Source organism: Aquarana catesbeiana, linkage group LG08 (genome assembly GCF_042186555.1).
Source record: "Aquarana catesbeiana isolate 2022-GZ linkage group LG08, ASM4218655v1, whole genome shotgun sequence".
NCBI classification, from domain to species: Eukaryota; Metazoa; Chordata; class Amphibia; order Anura; family Ranidae; genus Aquarana; species Aquarana catesbeiana.
This window is the reverse complement of record NC_133331.1, coordinates 80257624-80283220: the sequence shown is the minus strand read 5'-3', so window position 1 is coordinate 80283220 and position 25597 is coordinate 80257624. Positions and strand designations below refer to the sequence as shown.

At 42.5% G+C, this 25597-nt stretch overlaps 1 protein-coding gene across 1 annotated transcript in view; it reads left to right on the top strand.

Moving 5' to 3' along the window:
* The window catches only part of MARCHF5 (membrane associated ring-CH-type finger 5), a gene marked incomplete in the record, with an annotated part of 111128 nt that overhangs the window by 63820 nt on the left and 21711 nt on the right, over nt 1-25597 (top strand). The window contains 1 exon segment of the mRNA XM_073596052.1: nt 7073-7203. Coding sequence (XP_073452153.1) covers nt 7073-7203 — 131 coding nt within the window.

The window sequence follows — 25597 nt, the reverse complement described above, 5'->3', positions numbered from 1 at the left end:
AAATGTATTTTGGGGTGCAATTCCACATATGCCCATGCCCTGTGTGAGCAATATATCATTTAGTGACAACTTTGTGCAAAAAAAAAAAAAAAAAAGTGTCACTTTCCCGCAACTTGTGTCAAAATATAAAATATTCCATGGACTCGACATGCCTCTCAGCAAATAGCTTGGGGTGTCTACTTTCCAAAATGGGGTCATTTGGGGGGGGGGGGGGGTTTGTGCCACCTGGGCATTCCATGGCCTCTGAAACTGTGATAGGCAGTGAAGAGTGAAATAAAAAATTTACACCCTTAGAAATCCTGAAGGCGGTGCTTGGTTTTCGGGGCCCCGTACGCGGCTAAGCTCCCAAAAAGTCCCACACATGTGGTATCCCCATACTCAGGAGAAGCAGCTGAATGTATTTTGGGGTGCAATTCCACATAGGCCCATGGCCTGTGTGAGCAATATATCATTTAGTGACAACTTTTTGTAAATATTTTTTTTTTTTTTTTTGTCATTATTCAATCACTTGGGACAAAAAAAATAAATATTCAATGGGTTCAACATGCCTCTCAGCAATTTCCTTGGGGTGTCTACTTTCCAAAATAGGGTCATTTGGGGGGGGGTTTGTACTGCCCTGCCATTTTAGCACCTCAAGAAATGACATAGGCAGTCATAAACTAAAAGCTGTGTAAATTACAGAAAATGTACCCTAGTTTGTAGACGCTATAACTTTTGCGCAAACCAATAAATATATGCTTATTGACATTTTTTTTTACCAAAGACATGTGGCCGAATACATTTTGGCCTAAATGTATGACTAAAATTTAGTTTATTGGATTTTTTTTATAACAAAAAGTAGAAAATATAATTTTTTTTCAAAATTTTCGGTCTTTTTCCGTTTATAGCGCAAAAAATAAAAACTGCAGAGGTGATCAAATACCATCAAAAGAAAGCTCTATTTGTGGGAAGAAAAGGACGCAAATTTCGTTTGGGTACAGCATTGCATGACCGCGCAATTAGCAGTTAAAGCGACGCAGTGCCAAATTGGAAAAAGACCTCTGGTCCTTAGGCAGCATAATGGTCCGGGGCTCAAGTGGTTAAAGGGTTACTAAACCCTTGTGTGTGTGGTGTTGTTTTTTTTTTTTTTTTTTTATGACAAACATGTCACTGTGCAGTTAGTCTTGCACAGAGTGGCCCCGATCCTCCTCCTTCTGGGGTCCCCCAGAGGCGCTAGTAGCTCCTCCCCGCATCGGGAAACCTCCTAATACAAGCACTCTCCTTGGGGGTACAGAAAGCTGGACTCGGGTCCCGGCTCCTGGCACCCGTGTCATTGGATTTGATTGACAGCAGCGGGAGCCAATGGCTGTGCTGCTATCAATCTATCCAATCAAGAGCCGGGACCCCGGCCAGAGAGGGTGTGCGCATCTCCGGTGTGGGAACGAACCGGCTCGGGTGAGTAAAATGGGGGGCTGCTCAGTGACAGAAGCTTTTTCATCTTAATGCATAGGATACATTAACCACTTCAGCCCCGGCAGATTTTACCCCCTTCCTGAGCAGATTTTTTGCCATTCGGCACTGCGTTGCTTTAACACAGTCGTGCCACATTGTACCTAAACAAAATTGACGTTCGTTCTTTTTTTCCCACAAATAAAGCTTTCTTTTGGTGGTATTTGGTCACCTCTGCAGTTTTATTTTTTGCGGTATAAAGAAAAACAGAGCAACAATTTTGGAAAAAATAACAATATTTTTTACTTTTTGCTATAATAAATATCCCCCCCAAAAAAATAAAACAATCAAATTTCTTTCTCAGCTTAGGCTTATATGATTTTTTTTTTTTTACCAAAAATATGTAGAAGAATATATAAGTGTATATTCATTGGTTTGCGCAAAAGTTATAGCGTCTACAAAATAGGGGATAGATTTATGGCATTTTTATTATAATTATTATTTTTTTTTAATTAGTAATGGCGGTGATCTGCGTTTTTTTTTTTTTTTTTTTATTGGAATTGCGGCGGACAGATCGGACACTTTTGGCACTATTTTGGGACTCTTGACATTTATACAGCGATCAGAGCTAAAAATAGCCACTGATTACTGTTTAAATGTCACCAGCAGTGAAGGGGTTAAACGGGGAGATCAAGGAGTTAAATGTGTTCCCTCAGAGTGTTATAACTGTAGGGGGGGTGGGGTGGGCTACCTAGGACATGACAGAGATCACTGCTCCCTATCACTGGGAGCAGTAGATCCCTGTCATGTCACAGGCAGAACAGTTAAATGCCTTGCTTACATTTCCCCATTCTGCCTCTCCTTGTCACGATCACGGGCCACCGGCGGATGTAGTCCGCATGACCCGCAGCTCACAGCGGTGTGCACACTCCCGCTAGCCCGGGATTACGAAGGGACGTATGGGTACGCCCTTTTGCGCACCCGTGCCATTCTGCCGACGTACATCGGCGTGCGGCAGTCAGGAGGCGGTTAAGGTGAAAAAACACGAGGGTTTACAACCCCTTTTAAGGTTTGAACATGTACTACAGACACAGATTTAGCCGTTGTGATGTACTGTAGAATGTCTCTTATAAATAAAACAAAGTTTCATAAACAAAAATATTGCTTTTTGACAAACGGAAGTGCAAAAAAAAAAAAAAAAAAAAGTAAACTCTGTTGGCTGTAATGCCATTTCACATATTACCTGAATATATTTACCAACATTAAATATTAAGAAAAAAAGTAAGAAAAGCCTTTCTTTTTTTTTTTTTCCCCTACTTATTCTTATGTGGTAGTGCAGTGTAAATTTTGACATCAAGTTTCTATTTAGTGTTATTCCATATTTTAGTCATCTGAATGGTTTTAGTTGTATTAGGGCCGGTTCACACTGGTGTGATGTCAGAGATTAGATGTGATTCGCCCCGCACTGCAGTGAAAATTACATGTGATCTCTGTGCGATGCGATTTCAGCCATAAAGATCGTATGACTGAATTTGCATCAAACTCGCACAGGACCCTTTTTTTTTTTTGTCTGCAGTAGAATCGGATCGCATGGGTGTGATCCGATTCCTGTCCGAGTTTTCAGATCGCACTGCGATATGCGAACTGATTTGGAGGTGTCATTAACTTTTACCTGACACTCCCAGAAGTTCGCATAGGGCATTGTGAACTGCCCCTGGGAGACATGCGATACGGGAACCTGCAGTGGATTCGCAGCAGTGTGAACCGGCCCTTACAGTCAACTAAAATAGTGTTAATTTGTTCAATGAAAATATTTTCGTAGACAAAATTTACACTTCTCCACAGGGCGAGATCATTGTTTAAAGTTTGAGTTCTGAATATAAAAGTCTTCTTGCTTGCAGTAGTATCTTTTATGTGACCTTCCTGTTGGAACAGAGTGTGTTTGAAAAAACAGAATTATGCCAGGAAATGTTCATAGAGCCTCCTCTCTTTATTGACTAAGGGATAAAAATGGAACTCTTAGGAGACCTCAAGTCACAGCACATCAGCGGCCAGCCATGAGTTCTCTGGCTCCAAAGTCACTTCTCTGACTTAAGGTCAGGTCTGTAGGGACTACATTGCACAGTGTTCGGTGTAGTATGTTTACATTTTGTCAGGTTGGCCTTTGCAGAATTGCACCATGCTGTAAAATGTACTTATTCTGAATAAATCATCCCTGTTTTGGATCTGCAAAGCTTTTCCTCCTAGAAATGTCTGCACCTAATGCCCATTCGTATTTTTATTTTTCAGCATATTAAATTAAATCTGTTAGATATCCTAATATACAGGTTACTTTTATCTTATCTTTCTACGTCCTCCATTCCAGCTGCAGCCTTTTTTCCTCCTTGTTATTATCTCTTTGTGCCATTGGCATTTTGCATTATTTACACCACAGAGTGATTTAGGGGGGGGGGGGGGATATTTGTGCCATACAGCGCGGCAGTGTAAAACAAGAGTAGTGAGACACATTGTATAACGGATTTCTTATACAATGACTGTTTCATTTATATATTTTTTTGCTTGCTGCAGAAGTTGCCCTGTGACGTTCTAACACACTCTGACCCTATGCAGGATCAGCACACCTATGGCAGTATTGTAGTTTCCAGTTCCTGGGAAAGAGGAGCACTGCCCATTTACAAAGCGGCACTGTCATTTGGTAGGAAAGTTTTTTTAATTGCTTTGCAGATATAGGCAAATGGGATATAAGGAACTTTTCACAAGGTATGCTTATTTTTTGTGTACATATTTTCAAAGGGAACCGCTCATAGTATAAATATGGATTTGTCATTGTTGTGGATACTCTTGACCTGTCATGCTTCTCTTCTTCATTACTTGTGGAGATCAAGGTCCTGAGTTCCAGGTAGATGACTGCAGCTGAGAGAGTGAATTAGCATAAACAGGGAGCCTATACACACCAGGGAACGACACATGTGCTCTAGTCTGATGGTGCCTGTAGTGGGAATTAAACTATGCAGCAAGGTGCTTACCTTTCAGTGCTTAACTTTTTGACGTGTCAGAGGTTATGTGTATGTAAGCAATAAGTGTCATATACAGTATTTTTCAGACCATAAGGCGCACTTAAAATCCTTTAATTTTCTCAAAAATCAACAGTGCGCCTTAAAATGCGGTGCGTCTAATGTATGCATTAATTCTGGTTGTGCTTTCTGACCTAGAACCGATTTTATGTGGTACACGGTGCTCAAAAATCTGTCAAAATGTTTTAGCACGGCCTTGGTAAGCTACAAAGCTGCACTGCTTCATGGATTAAGCATTACGGCCATCGTAGTCAGGAGCCTCGCTGAGTAATATGATCTGTGCTTCAACATTAAGGTGTGTGCATTCCGCTGCCCCAAAATGGCTCCTGTTAAGAGACATGCTTACGAAGCGGATTTCAATCTCAACGCTATCAGTCACGCAGTATAACATGGAAATGGAGCAGCTGCAAGAGACATTCAGCATTAATCAATGGTACGGAAGTGGAGGAAGCAAGAAGACGTCCTGCGCCAGGTAAAGAAAACCAAACTGAGTTTCCAAGGGAACAAAGCGAGATGGCCACAGTTGGAGGACAAAATTGAACAATGAGTTATTGAACAGAGAACCGCAGGTAGAAGCATCTCTACTGTCTCTATTCAACTCAAAGTAGCAGCGATGGCACGCGACATGGAGATCAACGACTTTCAAGGAGGTCCTTCTTGGTGCTTCCGATTTGTGAAAAGGCGTAATCTCTCCATCCGCACAAGAACTACTATCTTGCAGCAACTGCCAAAGGATTACGAAGAAAAGCTGGCCATTTTCCGCACCTACTGCACAAACAAGATCAATGAAATGAAGATCGGGCCAGAACACATCACCAACATGGACGAGGTCCCACTCACCTTTGAGATCTCCGTAAACCATACTGTCGAGAAAACAGGGACCAGTACGGTGTCTATACGCACCACAGGAAACGAGAAGTCATCCTTCACTGTAGTTCTCGGTTGCCAGGCTAATGGCCAGAAACTACCACCCATGGTCATTTTCGAGAGGAAGACTTTGCCAAAAGAAAAGTTTCCAGTTGGCGTCATCAAGGCTAACCCAAAGGGCTGGATGGACGAGGAGAAGATGTGTGAGTGGCTGAGAGAGATTTACGTCAAGAAACCGGATGGCTTTTTCCACAAATCTCCGTCCCTATTGATCTGTGACTCCATGCGCGCCCATCTGACCAATACTGTCAAAGCCCAAGTGAAGAAAACTAATTTGGAGCTTGCCATCATTCCGGGTGGATTAACCAAAGAACTCCAGTCGCTAGATATTGGTGTCAACAGGTCGTTTAAAGTTAAATTGCAAGCTGCGTGGGAGCATTGGATGACAGAAGGCGAACACATATTCACCAAGACAGGGAGGCAACGCCGGGCGAGTTACGCCACTATCTGCCAGTGGATCGTGGATGCCTGGGTGAAGGTTGTCTCCAGTGTCATCCGAGCTTTCAGGAAAGCCGGAATCATCACTGAACAGCTAAGTAACAGCAACGAGACTGACTCGGATAATGATGAGAGGGATCCGGGCATGCTTGATGCCGAAATCGCCCAACTTTTAAACTCAGACACTGAAGATGAAGAATTTGATGGATTTGAAGTAGACACTGAAGATGAAGAATTTGGTGGATCTGTGGTAGAAGACACTGAAGATGAAGAATTTGATGGATTTGTGGTAGAAGACACTGAAGATGAAGAATTTGATGGATTTGTGGTAGAAGAATAAACTGAAAAAGTGAGTGTGTTTTGTATTTTATGTGTTACAACTGAACAATGTTGAGAGTTATTGTGAAAGAGTTGAATAAAGTTTGACTTATCAGAGTTTTGTTTCATTTAATGCGCCTTATAATCCGGTGCACTTTATGTATGAAAATAAACCCATTAGCAGTCGATCATTGATATTGCGCCTTATAACCCGGTGCGCCTTATGGTCCGCAAAATACGGTACTCACCTAAACGGAGGCTTTCTTGATCATTGCTGTGCAGCCTGCCAGTCACCACAAAGCCACTTCTTTATAATTATTCTAGCCTGTCAGTTAAGCCCTACCCCACAAGTACACACTGCAAAGACAGTCTGTGACCCTGTTCATGGGCTTTTTATTGAAATTATCTAAGGGCTTGTTTACACCAGTGGCTGCATTGCAGCTGGTGTGCGGTGTGTTCTGGTCAGACCAGCACAGTGCACCGGTACTGACGCATTTCACTGTTCACTTTGTTTTTTTTTAAACAAATTTAATTAAAATGTCAAACAGTGACAATTCATACATTTCTATCAGCTGGCATGCTGTGACCCACGCTCTGAAAAAAAGTACTGAAAGCAGCGCTTTTTTTTTTTTTTTTTTTTTTTTAGTGCACACCGCCCGCGCACCACTGCAACACAGTGGTATGAACCAGCCACACTGGAGGCGCCAGGCGTTTTGCGATTGAGGTGCGTGGGACTGCGTGAATAGTCACCCAATGCAGTCCCACTGCACTTGGTTTTAATGGACCCTCAAAGATCATTTCAGGTGGCATTCTTTCTTCTATTATGTCGGAGGTCTTTGGATTGATTCTCTACATCTAACTAAACAGTGTTTTTTCCTTTGTTCTAGGTCCTGTCGTTTACATGCTGGATCTTGCAGACAGACTGATCTCCAAAGCATGCCCTTTTGCTGCAGCTGGAATAATGGTGGGATCTATATATTGGACAGCCGTCACATATGGAGCAGTGACTGTAATGCAGGCAAGTCAAATTATTACCCATGACATCTCATTGAGGCTCTTCTAACAACCAATTGAGCATCTGCTGACACATTAATTTTTTTTTAAAATCTATTTATACTGCCAACTGGAATCGTCAATAGATGCTTAAAGTGGGGTTCCACCCAAAAAAAAAAAAAAAAAACTACATGAAAAATCCTAAAAAATAATACAAAAAAACATTTGGATATTTTTTTTTTTTACTTGCCTCTAAATGCCTGTTGCTAGGGGGTCCCTCGTAGTCTGCCTCTTCCAGTGCCTGGGCTGGTGACATCACTTCCCCCTCGGCACAGAAAGGGCTCAGCTCTGCTCCCTCCCTCCTGTCAATCATCTGGGACCCATTACAGGTCCCAGGTGACTGAGCGGCCAATCACGGCACGCAGCGCCGCTCGCGCATGCGCAGTGGGTGCCAGGCTGTGAAGCCACAGCCCGGCGCCCACAGTTGCAATGCCGGCGCCGCTGAACGGAGGGGGGAGACGAGTGGGGCTTCGATCCCCCGCATCGCTGGACCCTGGGACAGGTAAGTGTCCAATTAAAAGTCAGCAGCTGCAGTATTTGTAGCTGCTGACTTTTAATTTTTTTTTTTTTTTTTTGACTGGAACTTCTCTTTAATAATTGTTTGCAATAGAACTATGTTTATAGTGTGTGTGTGTGTGTGTGTGTGTGTGTGTGTATATGTATGCATCTCACAAAAGTGAGTACACCCCTCATATTTTTGTAAATCTTTTATTATGTCTTTTCATGTGACAACACTGAAGAAATGACACTTTTCTACAATGTAGCATGTTCAATGCTCAATTTGAGGGGGACAGAAAATTTACACTGTTATACAAGCTGTACATTTATTACTTTACATTGTAGCAAAGTGCAATTTCTTCAGTGTTGTCACATGAAAAGATAGAATAATATATTTTCAAAATTTTGAGGGGTGTACTCACTATCGTGAAATACTGTGTGTGTGTGTGTGTGTGTGTGTGTGTGTGTATGTATGTATGTATGTATGTATATATGTGTGTGTGTGTATATATATGTGTGTGTGTGTGTGTATATATATATATTATGTGTGTGTCATTAAACATGTGCTCCGCCAACACAGCCACTTCATTAATTCAGTTAAAGCGGTGTTCCACACAAAAATGGAACTTTCGCACGGCAGGTGACCCCCTGACATGCCACATTTGGCATGTAATTTTTTTGGGGGGGGGGGGCGGATACCCAGCTCCCACTTTCTCCCGGCGCACTGTGGCACCGGAAGGGAGATCACCTCACCCCCCTCCCTCTTAGTAATCATCTGGGACACATTGCAGGTCCCAGATGATTGTCCGGCTGTGAAGCCACAGCGGGGTGCCCACAGTTAAAAATGCCGGCGCTGCAGAGAGGAGGAGGAGACGAGTGGGGCTTTGTTCCCCCGCATCGCTGGACCGTGGATAGGCAAGTGTCCGATTTATTAAAAGTCAGCAGCTGCAGTATTTTAATTTTTTTTTTTTTTTTTTTAAGCGGAACTCCGCTTTAATACCATTGCACAGAACAGGTAAGTATATCATGTTTTGTTTTTATTTTAAAATAATAGCTTTACAGTCACTTTAATAGTTCAATTTAGTTATTTGCATGTCGGTCTTCCTAGCACAAATTCAGAAATAAAGGATTTGCTCCAAAGTTAAAGGTATTGAGTGGAGCAATGCAGATCATGCCTTTTATACACCAGTGGAAAACTGTGTCTAGAATGGTTCTTTATTATAACACTGATCTAACCTTTATTTTTGCCAGTTGTTGACCCCATGGGTGTAATTAACAAAGGGTGGTGCAGGCATAAAGCCTGTGCCATTTTTTTATTTTAAGGAGAAAATTGGGCAAATCTTAAGTGTAATCTACAAAGAGGAGTAGCCCCCTTTTGTTAAAGTGGTTGTAAACCCACACAAAAAAAACTGCATGACAAAGGCATAATGAGCTAGTATGCATAGCATTCTAGCTCATTATGAATTACTTACCTTAGATCGAAGACCCCGCTCCGGCCGGCGACATCGTTTCCGGAGTTACTTCCGGGTATCGCGGCTCCGGTGCTGTGATTGGCCGGAGCCACGATGACGTCACTCCCGCGCATGCACGTGGGAGCCGCTGGTAACGGCACACTAACTGAAGCAACGGCAACAATGACGTTGGCATATGCAGGTACAGGGGTTATCTCCTAAACCAAGTAGGTTTAGGAGATATCTGGGGTAGCTACAGGTAAGCCTTATTATTGTAGGCTTACCTGTAGCAAAAAGTGGTTGTAAAGGGTTTACAACTACTTTTAATTAGGAATGATTTGCTCTGTTTTCTGTGCTGTGTCTGCTGCAGACTCTGCATACAGAGCAGGGTGGCTGCAGCTGCTTCTCCAGCTCCCTCCCCTTCGTTCATCTAAGAGAAGGACTGTTAATTCTGTGTTTGCCAGGGATAGCATAATGGCATTTTTTTCAGAGAAAGGAGCTTTGTCTGTCTATATGAAGGCTTCGCTTGTGCAGTGTTCATACTGCACAGACAGAAATCTGTGAGCTGTCTGCAGACAGCTCACATCTCATTTGCCCTGTCCAATCAGGAGGGCATCTGCGACAGTTTCATGTATTGAAAACGGCCACAATCACTTAAATTAAATGAAGACCCAATTTCACTCTGAACACTAGCATGAGTGGCGCAGATAGACCTGAAACCAGGTCCATTTGTCAAAGTGGTCATGCCATTAGCTTTGCCAATTCCCTAGCATGTGTCCTGTGATGGGTAGGGCTTGGGGGGTCAAGGAAACCATACAACCTGTTTTTGCTTTTTCTTTTTTAAATTTTTTTTTTTTTGTAAGTTGGTTTTATTGCAAATGGAAGTTTAAATTGCAAGTTAATAAAGTCCCTATTTGATGTGACAGCAGTTGTGTGCCTAGGCCAGCTCTCTATTGTGTGTGTCATTAAGGAGCTTTTCTTAAATAAGATGCATTTTAATTACCAGTATCAAGATGTTACCAGCCGTTGCCCCACAAAATCGCAGGAATGTAGCAAGCAATGTGTGTAAAATCCCAGCAGTATCATTAGCTACTCCTTTATTTGTTCTCTTAGGATATAATCAGTAGATGAGAATTTACATCTGTGTGCATGCAGCTGCGCCACTCTGCTACCATTCTATGCTGCTGCCCTTTCTGCTAGGAAAGAAAAGTAGATACAAAGACAAACCCTCTGGCTGCCAGTAAAGCTAAAGAAATGATGCTGCTTTTTGGTGAAAACCGTTTTGATAGTTCTTGTAGCTTCCAACATCTTCTGCAACACCTTACAGAAAACCTTAGACTATTCATAGCATGTCTGCCCTGGAGAAGTTTTCAAGCTAATGCCCCTGCCAAGCATAAAGACTATTTGCAAATTTGGAGAGAAGTGGTTTAACTTTCCTATGTGTTTTGATGTGTAGGAGGACAGCAGAAAACCTACAGTGCCTTGAAAAAGTATTCATACCCCTTGAAATTTTCTACATTTTGCCATGTTACAACCAAAAACTTAAATGTATTTTATTGAGATTTTATGTGATAGACCAACACAAAATGGCACATAATTGTGAAGTGGAAGGAAAATGATAATGGTTTTCAATTTTTTTTACAAATAACTGAAAAGTGTGGCATGCTTTTGTGTTCCGCCCCCTTTACTCTCATAACCCTAACTAAAATCTAGTAGAACCAATTGCCTTCAGAAGTCACATAATTAGTAAATAGAGTCTACCTGTGTGTAATTTAATCTCCCTATAAATAGAGCTGTCCTGTGATTCCCTCAGAGGTTTGTTAGAGAACCTGAGTGAACAAATGGCATCATGAAGGCTAAGGAACACAACACACCAGACAGGTCTGGAATAAAGTTGTTTAAAGCAGGGTTAGGTTATAAAAATAATATCCCAAGCTTTGAACATCTCATGGAGCACCGTTCAATCCATCATGCGAAAATGGAAAGAGTATGGTACAACTGCAGACTTCCAAGACATGCCTGTCCACCTAAACTGACAGGCCAGTCAAGAACAGCCTTAATCGGAGAAGCAGCCAAGAGGCCCATGGTAACTCTGGAGGAGCTGCAGAGATCCCCAGCTCAGGTGGGAGAATCTGTCCACAGGATAACTATTATGCCCCGTACACACGGTCGGATTTTCCGATGGAAAATGTCCGATCGGAGCGTGTTGTCGGAAATTCCGACCATGTGTGTGCTCCATCGGACATTTTCCATCGGATTTTCCGACACACAAAGTTGGAGAGCAGGAGATAAAATTTTCCGACAACAAAATCCGTTGTCGGAAATTCCGATCGTGTGTACACAAATCCGACGGACAAAGTGCCACGCATGCTCAGAATAAATAAAGAGATGAAAGCTATTGGCCACTGCCCCGTTTATAGTCCCGACGTATGTGTTTTACCTCACCGCGTTTAGAACGATCGGATTTTCCGACAACTTTGTGTGACCGTGTGTATGCAAGACAAGTTTGAGCCAACATCCGTCGGAAAAAATCCTAGGATTTTGTTGTCGGAATGTCCGAACAAAGTCCGACCGTGTGTACGGGGCATTAGTCGTGCGCTTCACAAATTTGGCCTTGTTGGAAGAGTGGCAATAAGAAAGCCATTGTTGAAAGAAAATCATAAGAAGTCCCGTTTGCAGTTTGCGAGAATCCATTGAAACATGTGGAAGAAGGTGCTCTGGTCAGATGAGACCCAAATTGAACTTTTTGACCTAAAAGCAAAATGCTATGTGTGGCGGAAAACTAACACTGCACATCACCCTGAACACACCATTCCCACTGTGAAACATTGTGGTGGCAGCATCATGTTGTGGAGATGCTTTTCTTCAGCAGGGACAGGGAAGCTGTTCAGAGTTGATGGGAAGATGGTTGGAGCCAAATACAGCGCAGTCTTAGAAGAAAACCTGTTAAGGCCCGTACACGCGATACGAAAATTGGATGGAAAAATTCGTACGACGAGCTGTCTGCCGATTTTCAGATCGTTAGTACAGTACTTTCGACAACCGATTTCGCTTTTTCGTCAGACAAAAGCTGGATGTGAAGACTATAAAATTTTTGTCAGATGTGAACTCTGTGAATGATTTTAGTTTCATTAGTGCGGTTTTCGTACGAAAAAAATCGTAAGAGCAAGACTACGCATGCTCAGAAACGAAAGACTACATTCAAAACTATTCAACACACTACGTCATTTCTGACGTTGTATTCTGTCGTACGAAAATTTTCGTATATTGGAAGTAACCTCATCACTTTCGACATGAGACCAGCATGCCACAAAAAACGGATGTTCAGTCCTCTGAAAATCTAAACGTATGTACGAGTCTTTGGAGTTGTCAAAAGACTTGAGACTGGGGCGGAGGCTCACCTTCCAGAAGGACAACGACCCTAAACATAAAGCCAGAGCTACAATGGAATGGTTTATAATTCAGGGGTCTCCAAACTGCGGCCCTCCAGTTGTTCAGGAACTACTATTCCCATCATGCCTACTCCATGCCTGTGAATATCAGAGTTTTACAATGCCTCATGGGACGTGTAGTTTCGCAACAGCTGGAGGGCCGTAGTTTGAAAATCCCTGGTCAAAGCATACTGATTTGTTAGAATGGCCCAGTCAAAGTCCAGACCTAAATCAAATTGAGAATCTGTGGAAAGACTTGAAAACTGCAGACGCTCTCCATCCAATCTGACAGAGCTTGAGCTATTTTGCAAAGCAAAATGGGCAAAAATGTCACTCTCTAGATGTGCAAAGCTGGTAGAGACCTCCCCAAAAAGACTTGCAGCTGTAATTGCAGCAAAAGGTAGTTCTACAAAGTATTGATTCGGGGGGGGGGGGCTGAATACAAATGCGTGGCACACTTTTTACACACTTATTTGTAAAAAAAAATCTAAAACCATTTATTTTCCTTCCACTTCACAATTAAGTGCCACTTTGTGTTGGTCTATCACATAAAATCCCAATAAAATACAGTGGGGATGGAAAGTATTCAGACCCCCTTACATTTTTCACTCTTTGTTATATTGCAGCCATTTGCTAAAATCATTTCAGTTCATTTTTTTCCTCATTAATGTACACACAGCACCCCATATTGACAGAAAAACACAGAATTGTTGACATTTTTGCAGATTTATTAAAAAAGAAAAACTGAAATATCACATGGTCCTAAGTATTCAGACTCTTTGCTCAGTATTTAAAAGAAGCACCCTTCTAAACCTTCGGCCCAGTCTCAGGTCCTGAGCACTCTGGAGAAGGTTTTTGTCCAGGATATCCCTGTACTTATACATTAAAGGGGAATTGGGACTTTAAAATGAAGCGGTTGAAATGAGGAGGTGGTAATAGGAAATAGTTTTATTTGTATCAAAATAGATAATCATATATATACATATAAGCACTAGGTATAGACATAATGGTACAAGGTATATATAAACAATAAATAAGATTGTAATCCTAATCAATTGATAATATGTACAACATCAATATGGCCTAAAAATATTGAAGACCGCATGCCCAGCACCTGTGTTCGCATGGTATAATTCTAAAAGTACTAGGTTCATAATGACATCATCAAGGTGTAATATGTGTCTCTGTAGCATCAGATAGCTGTACGCGTTTCATGGATGTATCTCCACTCGTCAGGAGCAGATGCATCAGATTCCTATAAATTATACAAACACGGTAAGCCACACTCTGATAGAGAGGGATAAAGATGGTATTTAATCAAGCACACTCGCCAACCCCGGTCGTGAGTGCGATATGTGGCGAGCGATACACGGTGAACCAGAGGCATGGACCACACCACGGCAGCTGAGGCGGCGTGTTGTACATAAACAGCCTGGGATGAAGTTATAGTGCCTAGGATGGTCTCCATAAGCCAGAGTGCTGGTGTGTGAGTCAACAGACAGGGGTATCTGGGAAAAAATGAGTAAAGGTGTATATGAAATTAAGTGATGAATTTAAGGTAATCTATAAATATACCTAAAGTGTCTGCATGTATAGTGATGAGTCAGGGAAAAATGTATTAAGTGAATGAGTATGATGTGTGTGAGGTGAGCTGACCTATGTCTGAGAAGTGACTGGCAAAAAACTAAGTAAACACGGCAAAGAACTGGAAAGTGATGATGTTATATAAAAAATGTGGATGTGTAAACAAAAGCGTACAGTGAAATAATGTGACAACCGAAGTGGACCTTGACCAAACGACACTTACCCAAGCTGCATACCATGCAACACCAAGCAAGGAAATGGCTGGTGTGCAAGGGCCCCAGGCGGAGACCAGCCGTGTGAGCAGCCGGCTCCGACTGAGGGTATATGTATAGGCACGCCACCAACGCCACGTGCGTGAGCCGGGGGGGGGGGGGACGGCGTCCACACCCGAGCTAGAGCACTCAGTGATTGGCGCCAAGCCACCCCCACGGGTACCACGCAGTTGGTGCTCTCAACATCAGTGCAATGACGTCACGGCCGATGCTGAGCCCTTGATGTGAGGACCGATGCGTGAAGGGGCGTCCACCCGATCTCCCGGGCTCGGATATGGAGGGAGGAGGACCCACGAGACGCATCGCAGCTCCCGCAATGTGGAAGGGACCCCCCACACACCATGAACAAGCTCAGTGACCCCAAAAAACGCAAACCATTGCCAGAGCGGTGGGGGCGCATGAATTAAGGATTGTATAGGTATATATAAAAATTATAACTGTAGGACCTGTGCCGGGGATACTTGGCCGCATTCCTCTTTCCCTCGATTGCAACCAGTCGTCCTGTCCCTGCAGCTGAAAAAACACCCCCACAGCATGATGCTTCCACCACCATGCTTCACTGTTGGGACTGTATTGGACAGGTGATGAGCAGTGCCTGGTTTTCTCCACACATAACGCTTAGAATTAAGACCAAAAAGTTCTATCTTGGTCTCATCAGACCAGAGAATCTTATTTCTCACCATCTTGGAATCCTTCAGGTGTTTTTTTTTTTTTAGCAAACTCCATGCGGCCTTTCATGTGTCTTGCACTGAGGAGAGGCTTCCGTCGGGCCACTCTGCCATAAAGCCCCGACTGGTGGAGGGCTGCAGTGATGGTTGACTTTCTATAACTTTCTCCCGACTGCATCTCTGGAGCTCAGATCTTTGGGTTCTTCTTTACCTCTCTCACCAAGGCTCTTCTCCCCCGATAGCTCAGTTTGGCCAGCTCTAGGAAGGGTTCTGGTCGTCCCAAACGTCTTCATTTTAAGGATTATGGAGGCCAGTGTGCTCTTAGGAACCTTAAGTGCAGCAGAAATTTTTATGTAACCTTGGCCATATCTGTGCCTTGCCACAATTCGGTCTCTGAGCTCTTCAGGCAGTTCCTTTGACGTCATAATTCTCATTTGCTGCGACATGCACTGTGAGCTGTACGGTCTTTTATATAGACAGGTGTGTGGCTTTCCTAATCAAGTCCAATCAGTATAATCAAACACAGCTGGACTCAAATGAAGGTGTAGAACCATCTCAAGGATGATCAGAAGAAATGGACAGCACCTGAGTTAAATATATGAGTGTCACAGCAAAGGGTCTGAATAATTAGGACCATCTGATATTTCAGTTTTTCTTTTTTAATAAATCTGCAAAAATGTCAACAATTTTGTGTTTTTCTGCCAATATGGGGTGCTGTGTGTACATTAATGAGGAAAAAAATGAACTTAAATGATTTTAGCAAATGGCTGCAATATAACAGAGTGAAAAATTTAAGGGGGTGAATACTTTCCGACCCCACTGCACATTTACATTTTTGGTTGTAACATGACAAAATGTGTAAAATTTCGAAGGGGTATGAATACTTTTTCGAGGCACTGTACAGGTAAGCATAAACCCACAGATGCAAGGAGTGCATGCAAACTCCAAGTAGGCAGTGTCCCTAGCAGTATGCAGTATACTCAAGACCTAAGCTGCCACGTTGGCCCACCATTTAGTTTTCAGCTTCTGAAAGGGACCAAGACTTTTAATTTTTTTTTTTTTTTTTAAAGTTTTGAATTGAGTGGAGAGGGTTTAGGACAACTGTCAGTTTTTATTGCTGTCTGTGCCCCTTTAGGGAGATTCACCCTCTCTATTTTTCCTGTTTTGTCATTTTATTGAAAGTAAAAGAAAATCCTAAATTTTGGGTTGACATCCTCTCACTTCCGGTTTTGGCTATGGGACAGGAAGTGAAAAGAAATCTACCAAAAGGGATACAGATGGCAAAAGAAAACTGAGGGGGTTATAACCTCAGCCTTGATGAAGGGGGTAAAACATGGCTCCTGAAACACTTTGGAAATTTAGTGTATCACATGTTTGGAATAAAACCTAGTTTTTGGATCTTAATAATAATTTAAAAATATTTGAAACATGGATTCTTATATTGATATGACATTTATTATGAAAATCATGATGGCCTCCTTCCATTGACCCCCAGCAGATACTTGGCCAACTTTTCCTGTGGAGCTATGTTGTTTTTATAGTGGTTGTAAAGGCAGAGGGTGTTCGTTTTTTTTTTTTGTTTTTTTTTCACTTTGCTGCATTCTATGCAGCAAGATGAAAAAACTTTCTACATGTAGTTACCACCAAATACATACGTGAGCCAGATCTTAGTCCAGCGATGTGCACAAATGCTGAGGGGCTCTCGGCTTTCTTGCTCCTTTTGGCTCTGATATAGCAACAGGAGCCATTGGCTCCCACTGCTGTCAGTCAGTGACGAGGGAGCTGGTGATGGGCCGAGCACCGCTCTGTGTGTCTTATGGACAGACAGAGGTAGGTCGGGGGCACACGCGAGTTCCCTTATTGCTAGCGATTTGCTATAAGGGCACTCGGCTGGGGAAGCTAGGAGCGCTGTCAGGGGACCCGAGAAGAGGAGGATCGGGGCTGCTCTGTGCAAAACAATTTCACAGAGCAAGTAAGTAAAACATGTTTTAATTAAAAAAAATAAATAAAAAACTTGCATTGCCACAAGCACACACAGGATATCTCGCTCTCTCCATTTCTCATGATGAAATGGACCGTTTGTTCTAAGAAACACGTAGAGAACTGGATATTGTGTGAATTCTGGATATGTAGAATATTGTACTTATTGGAAATGGTGCCATATACTTTGAACCAACATGACAATTGATGTTGTCCAGTAGGAGAATCAATAAATATTTTATTATTTTTAATACATTTTTTTTGGATTAAAAATTACTGACTTTAAATTGAATAATTAGTTGACTCAATCTAATTCAAATTAATTATTGCCTGTAAAGACCTGTTGTAAGACACTACAGATTTGATTGAAAGCGGTTGTAAAGTTGCATGCATTAATTACTTTTGATTCTCTCTGTTTTAGGTCCCTGTTTAGTACAGTGTGCATGTTTTCCTAAAAGTTTAATGCTAAATACCTTCTTTGCAGAGACCTGCTGTGCTGTCATGTGACCTCCCTCGCCTCTCCTTCCTGAGTAAGTACAGTGGGATGGGGCTGAGATTCCCCCCTGCATGCAAACCAGCAGAGGGAGGTCACATGACTGCATAGCAGGGTTCTGCAAAGAAGGTTTTTAGCATTATAATTTTAGGGATACACACAGTGTACTTAACAGGGACCTAAAACAGAACAAATCAAAGTAATTAATACCTGTTTCTTTACTTTACAAGCACTGGAGCAGCTGCAGGGAATAGAATTATACAGGCAGGAGAGGGGTGGGGATGAGATTGGCTCTCACACAGACTAGGTAACTGACAGGAAGAGAGTGGGGGAGAGGATGCAAAAACTCTTCGGAGAGAGCTGGATGACAGAAGCATGTAAACTGACCACGCTATCAGCGATCAGAAAACATGATAAATGTGGTCAGTTTAAACAGGGGAAGACAGGATTAGGCAAGATCAGCCAGGTATTGTACAACATGTAGGGGGAGAATTGGCATGGCAATCATGCCTTAAAGAGACAGCAACATGTTTGTTATGTGTGTTGTTTGTGTTTTTTAGGGTTATAACCACCTAAATGTCACTCAATGCAGCTCTGCCCTCCCCCTTTCAACAGCCATTACACATAATCTAAAGATCTTGAAATGAATGAATAACCAGTCACTAACATCATAACTTGCTGCTGCATTTGTAATGAAGGTCCTTTTATAGGGCGGCAACCCTGTCCCTGTCTCCTAACTTGTTCTGCGGCATCACTCATGTCACATACACTCACAATGAGACTGCGAGCTCATTCACACAGGGGCAGCGTGACTTTGGGAGGCAACTTGGACACAGCAGCGCGACTTGAGGCAACTTACAACACAACTTGAAGTCGCCTCCAGGACAGGGAACATTACAAGTGGCCAATCAGAGCTTATCAGCTGTGTGTGAGAAGGAGGGGGCTGGCTGTTTAGTGGAGTAAATTACTTTGTTTCCTTTCTGCTTCCTGTAAAGTTGCTCAGTATGAACAGTAATCCGACTTGAAGGCAACTTCCATTGAAATCAGTGGGTACAAGTCGCCTTCTAGTCGGATTGAAGTAGTACAGGAACCTTTTCTGAAGTCGGCGCGACTGCAGTAGTGTGCATTAAGATGGATCCATTCACTTACATTGATTTTTTTCATGTAGCACGACTTGAGGTGACTAGGGGCGACTTGAAATCGGATCCAAAGTTGCCCCTGTGTGAATGGAGCCTGCAGGCGACTATGCCAACACACATTACACAGGAACGGTCAACATAGTTGTATTTATACCACCCCCTAATTGTTTCTCCTTTAGCTACACAAGCAGTGAATGGGGCGTATACACATGCTGTGACATGCCAAAAATGATCCTGTGTCGCATTTGACGGCTGGTACAGCTTGTCGAACGTAGCCCATTCAACTGAATGGGGCTGCAGCGCTGTGGGTTTAAACGGGTGGTGAGGAGGCAACATAATGCCTTCTCAATGTCAGTCGAACTCTCTCTGGAAATCGATCCACTGTAGATCGCTCTTCAGAGGGCCAAGCTCGTGTAAACAAGCCTTTAAAGTAATTCAGTTAGGATTTACTTTAAGGCTGCCTGCAAATATTACAGCATCAGTGTGTGTGTGTGTGTGTGTGTATGGTTGGTGGATGCAGTATTGCAAATACCTAAACCCTAGAATAGCTGATAGTGCTGAAGGTTATTGCACTTTGCTTGGGCCTGCAATCTATTAAACATTCAGGTAAATGCAGACTGAAGAACAGGGGAATACTTTTTCTGTCGGCACATGTATTTCCCGCTGCGGGAGCAGACTGATTCAGGTGTCTGCATTTTGTTTTAATCTTCCAGTATGCAAGAGACAGCGGACAGTTCCAGCCCATCACCTGAGATCTTTTACACAATCACCACAAGGGAGTTCCATCTAATGAGTGTGCTTGTGTTTATACAGCCTTTGATAAATAATAACTGCGTTCGCCACTGAACCATAAAAAACATAAATTTTCTTTGTTTAAAAACAGAAAACCTACTTCTTCCCACTAATGAGTAATCAAAATATAAAAAAAAGAAAATGCTAACCGTGATTATCATTGTTAATTAACATCTGTGCTAATTATGTCAATGTTGACTTTGATTTTCTGCCAATTTCTGTGGGCTCCTGTTGTGTGTATTTGTATACCAAATATATAACGGATTACTCACAGAGACGGCGTGGAGGAGAGCGGAGGCGGGATGGTTGTTTTCCTGATGCTTTGTTAGGTTCTGGCAGCCCATTAAGTGTTTAAGGCTCTCCAATGCTTCATTATACATCTTGGTGAAGCGCCATATGTGCTGTATTGCAGTTGTACAACACGTTTCAGGTTCTGTCACTTTCGAGAAGCTCCACGGGTCATTATTCAGCCATTAGCTTCTGTATTTTCAGAGTGGCTTTATGCAGCTCTGCTTAAATTGATTTTGAAGCTTACCTGTAGATTTCTAGAATTCCATCTTGGACGCTTGATTATTAAATTATCACAGAAACTTTTTCATGCATTTACACTGACACGTGTCGTGGTGCATTACTGCACAGATGGTAAAGTGTGTATGAACCTTCACCTTGTAAAAAACCCATTCCATTTAAAAGGTGTGTGTACGGGTGCATCTAAAAAAAAAATTGAATATCATAAAGTTAATTTATTTCAGTAATTCAATTCAAAAAGTGAAATTCATATATTTTATAGATTCGTTACACACAGAGTGATATATTTCAAGCATTTCTTTTTTAAATTTGATGATTATGGCTTACAGCTAGTGAAAATTCAATATTCAGTATCTCAGAAAAAGTTCTAGAAAAACTAGAATATTACATAAGACCAAAAAAAAAAAAAAAAAAAAAAGGATTTTTAATACAGAAATGTTGGCTTTCTGAAAAGTATGTCCATGTACAGTATAGTATGCACTCAATACTTGGTCAGGGATCCTTTTGCGCGTTTTACTGCATCAGTGCAGCGTGGCATGGAGGCGATCAGCCTGTGGCACTGCTGAGGTGTTATGGAAGGTTGCTTTAGTGTCTCATAATTCCTCTTGACAACACTCCACAGATTCTCTATGGGGTTTAGGCCAGACAAGTTTGCTAGCCAATCAAATAGTGATACCATGTTCAGTAAACCAGGTATTCGTACTTTTGGCAGTGTGGGCAGGTGCCAAGTCCTGCTGGAAAATGAAATCAGCATCTCCATAAAGCTGGTCAGCAGAGGGAAGAATGAAGTGTTCTAGAATTTCCTGGTAGAGGGCTGCGCTGACAGTGGATTTAATAAAACACAGCGGACCAAACACCAACAGATGACATGGCTCCCCAAATCATCACTGACTGTGGAAACTTCACACTGGACCTCATGCAACTTTGATTCCGTACCTCCCCACTCTTCCTCCAGACTCTGGGACCTTGGTTTCCAAATGAAATGCAAAATTTACTTTTATCCAAAAGGAGGACATTGGACCACTGAGCAACAGTTCAGTCCTTTTTCTCCTTAGCCCGAGTAAGACGCTTCTGATGTTGTCTCTGGTTCAGGAGGGGCTTCACCAGGGCTCCTGTTAGTCACTTTTGGCCAGAGGGGGGCCCTGTCAGGTAGGCTGTATGGGGCCCCATGATTTCTAAGGACAAAGGTTTATTCCTTTCTTTGCAGCCTGTGCTGCACAGATGAATGAATAGGAAGCACTTCCTATTTAAGGCTTCCTGCTTATTCACAAACTGAAGCATAGTAGACCCTCTTTACTATGCTTTATTGATGAATGAACACAGGAGTGATTGGTACAGATTGCTCACTGATAAATTCAGGAAAGGAAGGGGCCAGTAAATTACATAGTTACATAGTAGACGAGGTTGAAAAAAAACACACAAGTCCATCAAGTCCAAGTCTAATATTTTTTTGAAGCTATCAATGCTCCCCGCTGAGACCACCGCCTGTGGAAGGCAATTCCACATCCTTGCCGCTCTTACAGTAAAGAACCCTCTACGTAGTTTAAGGTTAAACCTCTTTTCTTCTAATTTTAATGAGTGGCCATGTGTCTTGTTAAACTCTCTAATGCGAAAAAGTTTTATTTCTATTGTAGGGTCACCAGTACGGTATTTGTATATTGAAATCATATCCCCTCTCAAGCGTCTCTTCTCCAGAGAGAATAAGTTCAGTGCTCGCAACCTTTTCTCATAACGAAGATCCTCCAGACCCTTTATTAGCTTTGTTGCCCTTCTTTGTACTCGCTCCATTTCCAGTACATCCTTCCTGAGGACTGGTGCCCAGAACTGGACAGCATACTCTAGGTGCGGCCGGACCAGAGTCTTGTAGAGTGGGAGAATTATTGTTTTATCTCTGGAGTTGATCCCCTTTTTAATGCATGCCAATATTCTGTTTGCTTTGTTAGCAGCAGCTTGGCCATGTATGCCATTGCTGAGCCTATCATCTACTAGGACCCCCAGGTCCTTTTCCATCCTAGATTCCCCCAGAGGTTCTCCCCCCAGTGTATAGATTGCATTCATATTTTTGCCACCCAAATGCATTATTTTACATTTTTCTATGTTGAACTTCATTTGCCATGTAGTTTCCCACCCCATTCATTTGTTCAGATCTTTTTGCAAGGTTTCCACATCCTGCGGAGAAGTTATTGCCCTGCTTAGCTTAGTATCGTCTGCAAATACAGAGATTGAACTGTTTATCCCATCCTCCAGGTCATTTATGAACAAATTAAATAGGATTGGTCCCAGCACAGAACCCTGGGGAACCCCACTACCCACCCCTGACCATTCCGAGTACTCCCCATTTATCACCACCCTCTGAACTCGCCTTTGTAGCCAGTTTTCAATCCATGTACTCACCCTATGGTCCATGCCAACGGACCTTATTTTGTACAGTAAATGTTTATGGGGAACTGTGTCAAATGCTTTTGCAAAATCCAGATACACCACATCTACGGGCCTTCCTTTATCTAGATGGCAACTCACCTCCTCATAGAAGGTTAGTAGATAGATTGGTTTGGCAAGAACGATTCTTCATGAATTCTTGCTGATTACTGCTAATGATACCGTTCTCATTACTAAAATCTTGTATATAGTCCCTTATCCCCTCCAAGAGTTTACATACTGTTGATGTTAGGCTAACTGGTCTGTAATTCCCAGGGATGTATTTTGGGCCCTTTTTAAATATTGGTGCTACATTGGCTTTTCTCCAATCAGCTGGTACCATTCCAGTCAGTAGACTGTCTGTAAAAATTAGGAACAACGGTCTGGCAATCACTTGACTGAGTTCCCTAAGTACCCTCGGATGCAAGCCATCTGGTCCCGGCCCCTGGCCCCTTCCCCCACTCTTTATCCTGAAACCTCTCCCTGTGTGCCCATAGCAGCTGCCGGCCGATGAGGAGGGGACCCTGGAAGCACTGTGGGGGCCCACTGGGTCTAGACAGAAAATGGAAGTGACACATGTTCCAGGACCAATCCCCCTTCAGTGCAGCCGGAGGAAGAAAGAGGAGTAGAAGCTGGCAATGCTGCAGGGAGAGGCAGAAGAGGATTCATGTTTGCAATAAGACAGTACAGCCAGCCCTCCTGCTGCCTTGTCTGCAGACCTGGGCTTGACACAATGAATGTGACAGTTGTAGCCCATGTCCTGGATACATCTGTGTGTGGTGGCTCTTGAAGCACTGATACCAGCCGTAGTCTACTCCCTGTGAATCTCCCCCAAATTCTTGAATGGCCTTTGCTTCACAATCCTCAAGGCTGTGGTTACCCTGTTGCTTGCACACCTTTTCCTACCACAGTTTCTCAACTTTCCATTAATATGCTTGGATACAGCACTCTGTGAATAGCCAGCTTCTTTAGCAATGACCTTTTGTGACTTACCCTCCTTGTGGAGGGCGTCAGTGACTGTCTTCTGGACAACTGTCAAGTCAGCAGTCTTCCCCATGAATGTGTAACCTACAGAACCGGACTAAGGGACCATTTAAAGGCTCAGGAAATCTTTTACAGGTGTTTTGAGTTAATTAGCTGATTTAGAGTGTGACACCATGAGTCTACAATATTGAACTTTTTCCCAATGTTCTAATTATCTGAGATACTGAATTTTGGGTTTTCACTAGCTGTAAGCCAATAAAATAACAAAAACAGTCTAGATGCCAGGAAACGTGGACATATGTTGCACTAGGAAACTTTTGAGTATCCTTCAAGAGCCCAAAGAGCAGCTGTGTGGATGAGCACACCAGGTGGGGTGTGAATACAAGTACAAACATTCAGGGGTAAACACAATTGAAAGCGCTGATTGGGACAGTCTTGTGTGGATAAAATGATCAAAAAGCTCAATGGGATAAAAACATGTGCCAATTTGATAACGTGCTTAAATTTACAATTAGCTTAAAATCTCCTTGCATAGATGGAAAAACTGGAAAGCTTGCTCCTCACTGTAATAATACCTTGAGAAACGGTTGGTGGTGGACTGGTTTGGTGAAGCAATGCTGCAATGGCAAAACCTTCATGTGTTCCTGGATGTCACTAGGAGAAAGGAAACCAGCATATGCAGAGCTGGATGGACAATGTGAGGTCTCAATCGAATCCCCGGTGGTAAGTGGTGAGATGATAGAACAGCCACGGAACAAAAAGGGACCGAGAAGCAGCTGGCACAACCACTGACAGGAACTGGTAGATGGAAACACCCGAGCGTGATGTCATACTTTCGGAACACCGGTCCAAAACGAGGCTTGAAACACGGGTGGAGAGCAAGCACAGGAGAATGGAGAGGGAGGATAGCTGTTGTCTTGACAACACGTTTCAGGGCGTGGCCCTTCAAGTCATGTGACATTCAATGGAATTTAAATATTGCAAGTGGTTTCCCCACAAGGGCGGGACTTTAAAGGCATGGACTGAGAGACAGAGTATCATAAAAAAAATATATAAAAAGTTTATTTGTTACATACTTTATCAAAAAAACCACAAGATATATATAGACATAAATAAGAAAAATCTGTGCAGCCATGTTCAAAAGTGCATAGCATTACAGGAGAGTCATAGATAGTTATGCACACAAGGTATAAACATATAACTGTAGAAAATGCATACAGTATTTTTTCTACACGTTACGGAGAAAAAACGCCTTCCTCAAGGATATTCTGATATGCATTTGATTCTAAATGTAGCAATACGCCAGACAAACAGTTGCAGACAGCGGATCACACAGGGGTGGCCAGATGGCCGGAAAGATGCAGGTGAGTAAAAACAAGAAGGAAAGACTTCCCGGTTGCTGGGGGAGTGGATATAGTGGACACCCAAGGTGCAGCTCGGGACCACAACAGCCAAAGGCTTCAAAAGGTGCTGTGTGTATACAGATGGGGGCAAACTGAAATTACACCGTGGACTTCAGGGGACAGGCAGGTTAAAATCCCCAATGGCAAGAGATGAAAGGTAGCAGGGATAAGTGCATCAAGGGTCCATATTGCAAGCACAGTAAGCTGGTTACACAGATCAGTGGCGACCCATGCATATATATTTTCGCCAGGGAGCCGGTCTGAAGTCCTGTAATGGAATTTAAATAGGGGTGGACCGTGGGAGGAATCGCATGTTTAAAGGAACCATGGCTGGTTTCTCCACCGCAGCAATCTATTGAAGCAACCTGATGACAATAGCTCAATCTACATACACTGCAAATATTCAGAGACAAGGGGGACAATAAAAGCAATTGACAAGAAAACTGGTTAAAGTATGATTGAAAAATTATAAAATTAAATAATTGTCAAATATAAAAAGTAACAATAAATATAAGAAATAAAAACAATGCATTTAAAATAAAAATAAAACCATTTCTAAAAGAAAGTATTCGATAAACGCTATACTAAATGCGATAGCCCAAAATGCGTGGTCGATGAAGATTAATGATATTCATGATGAGACCAAACAAATGAATTAATTGATTCATTAATTCATGATTTGATGTACCCATAATTCATAATGTCAAAACCTTTTGAA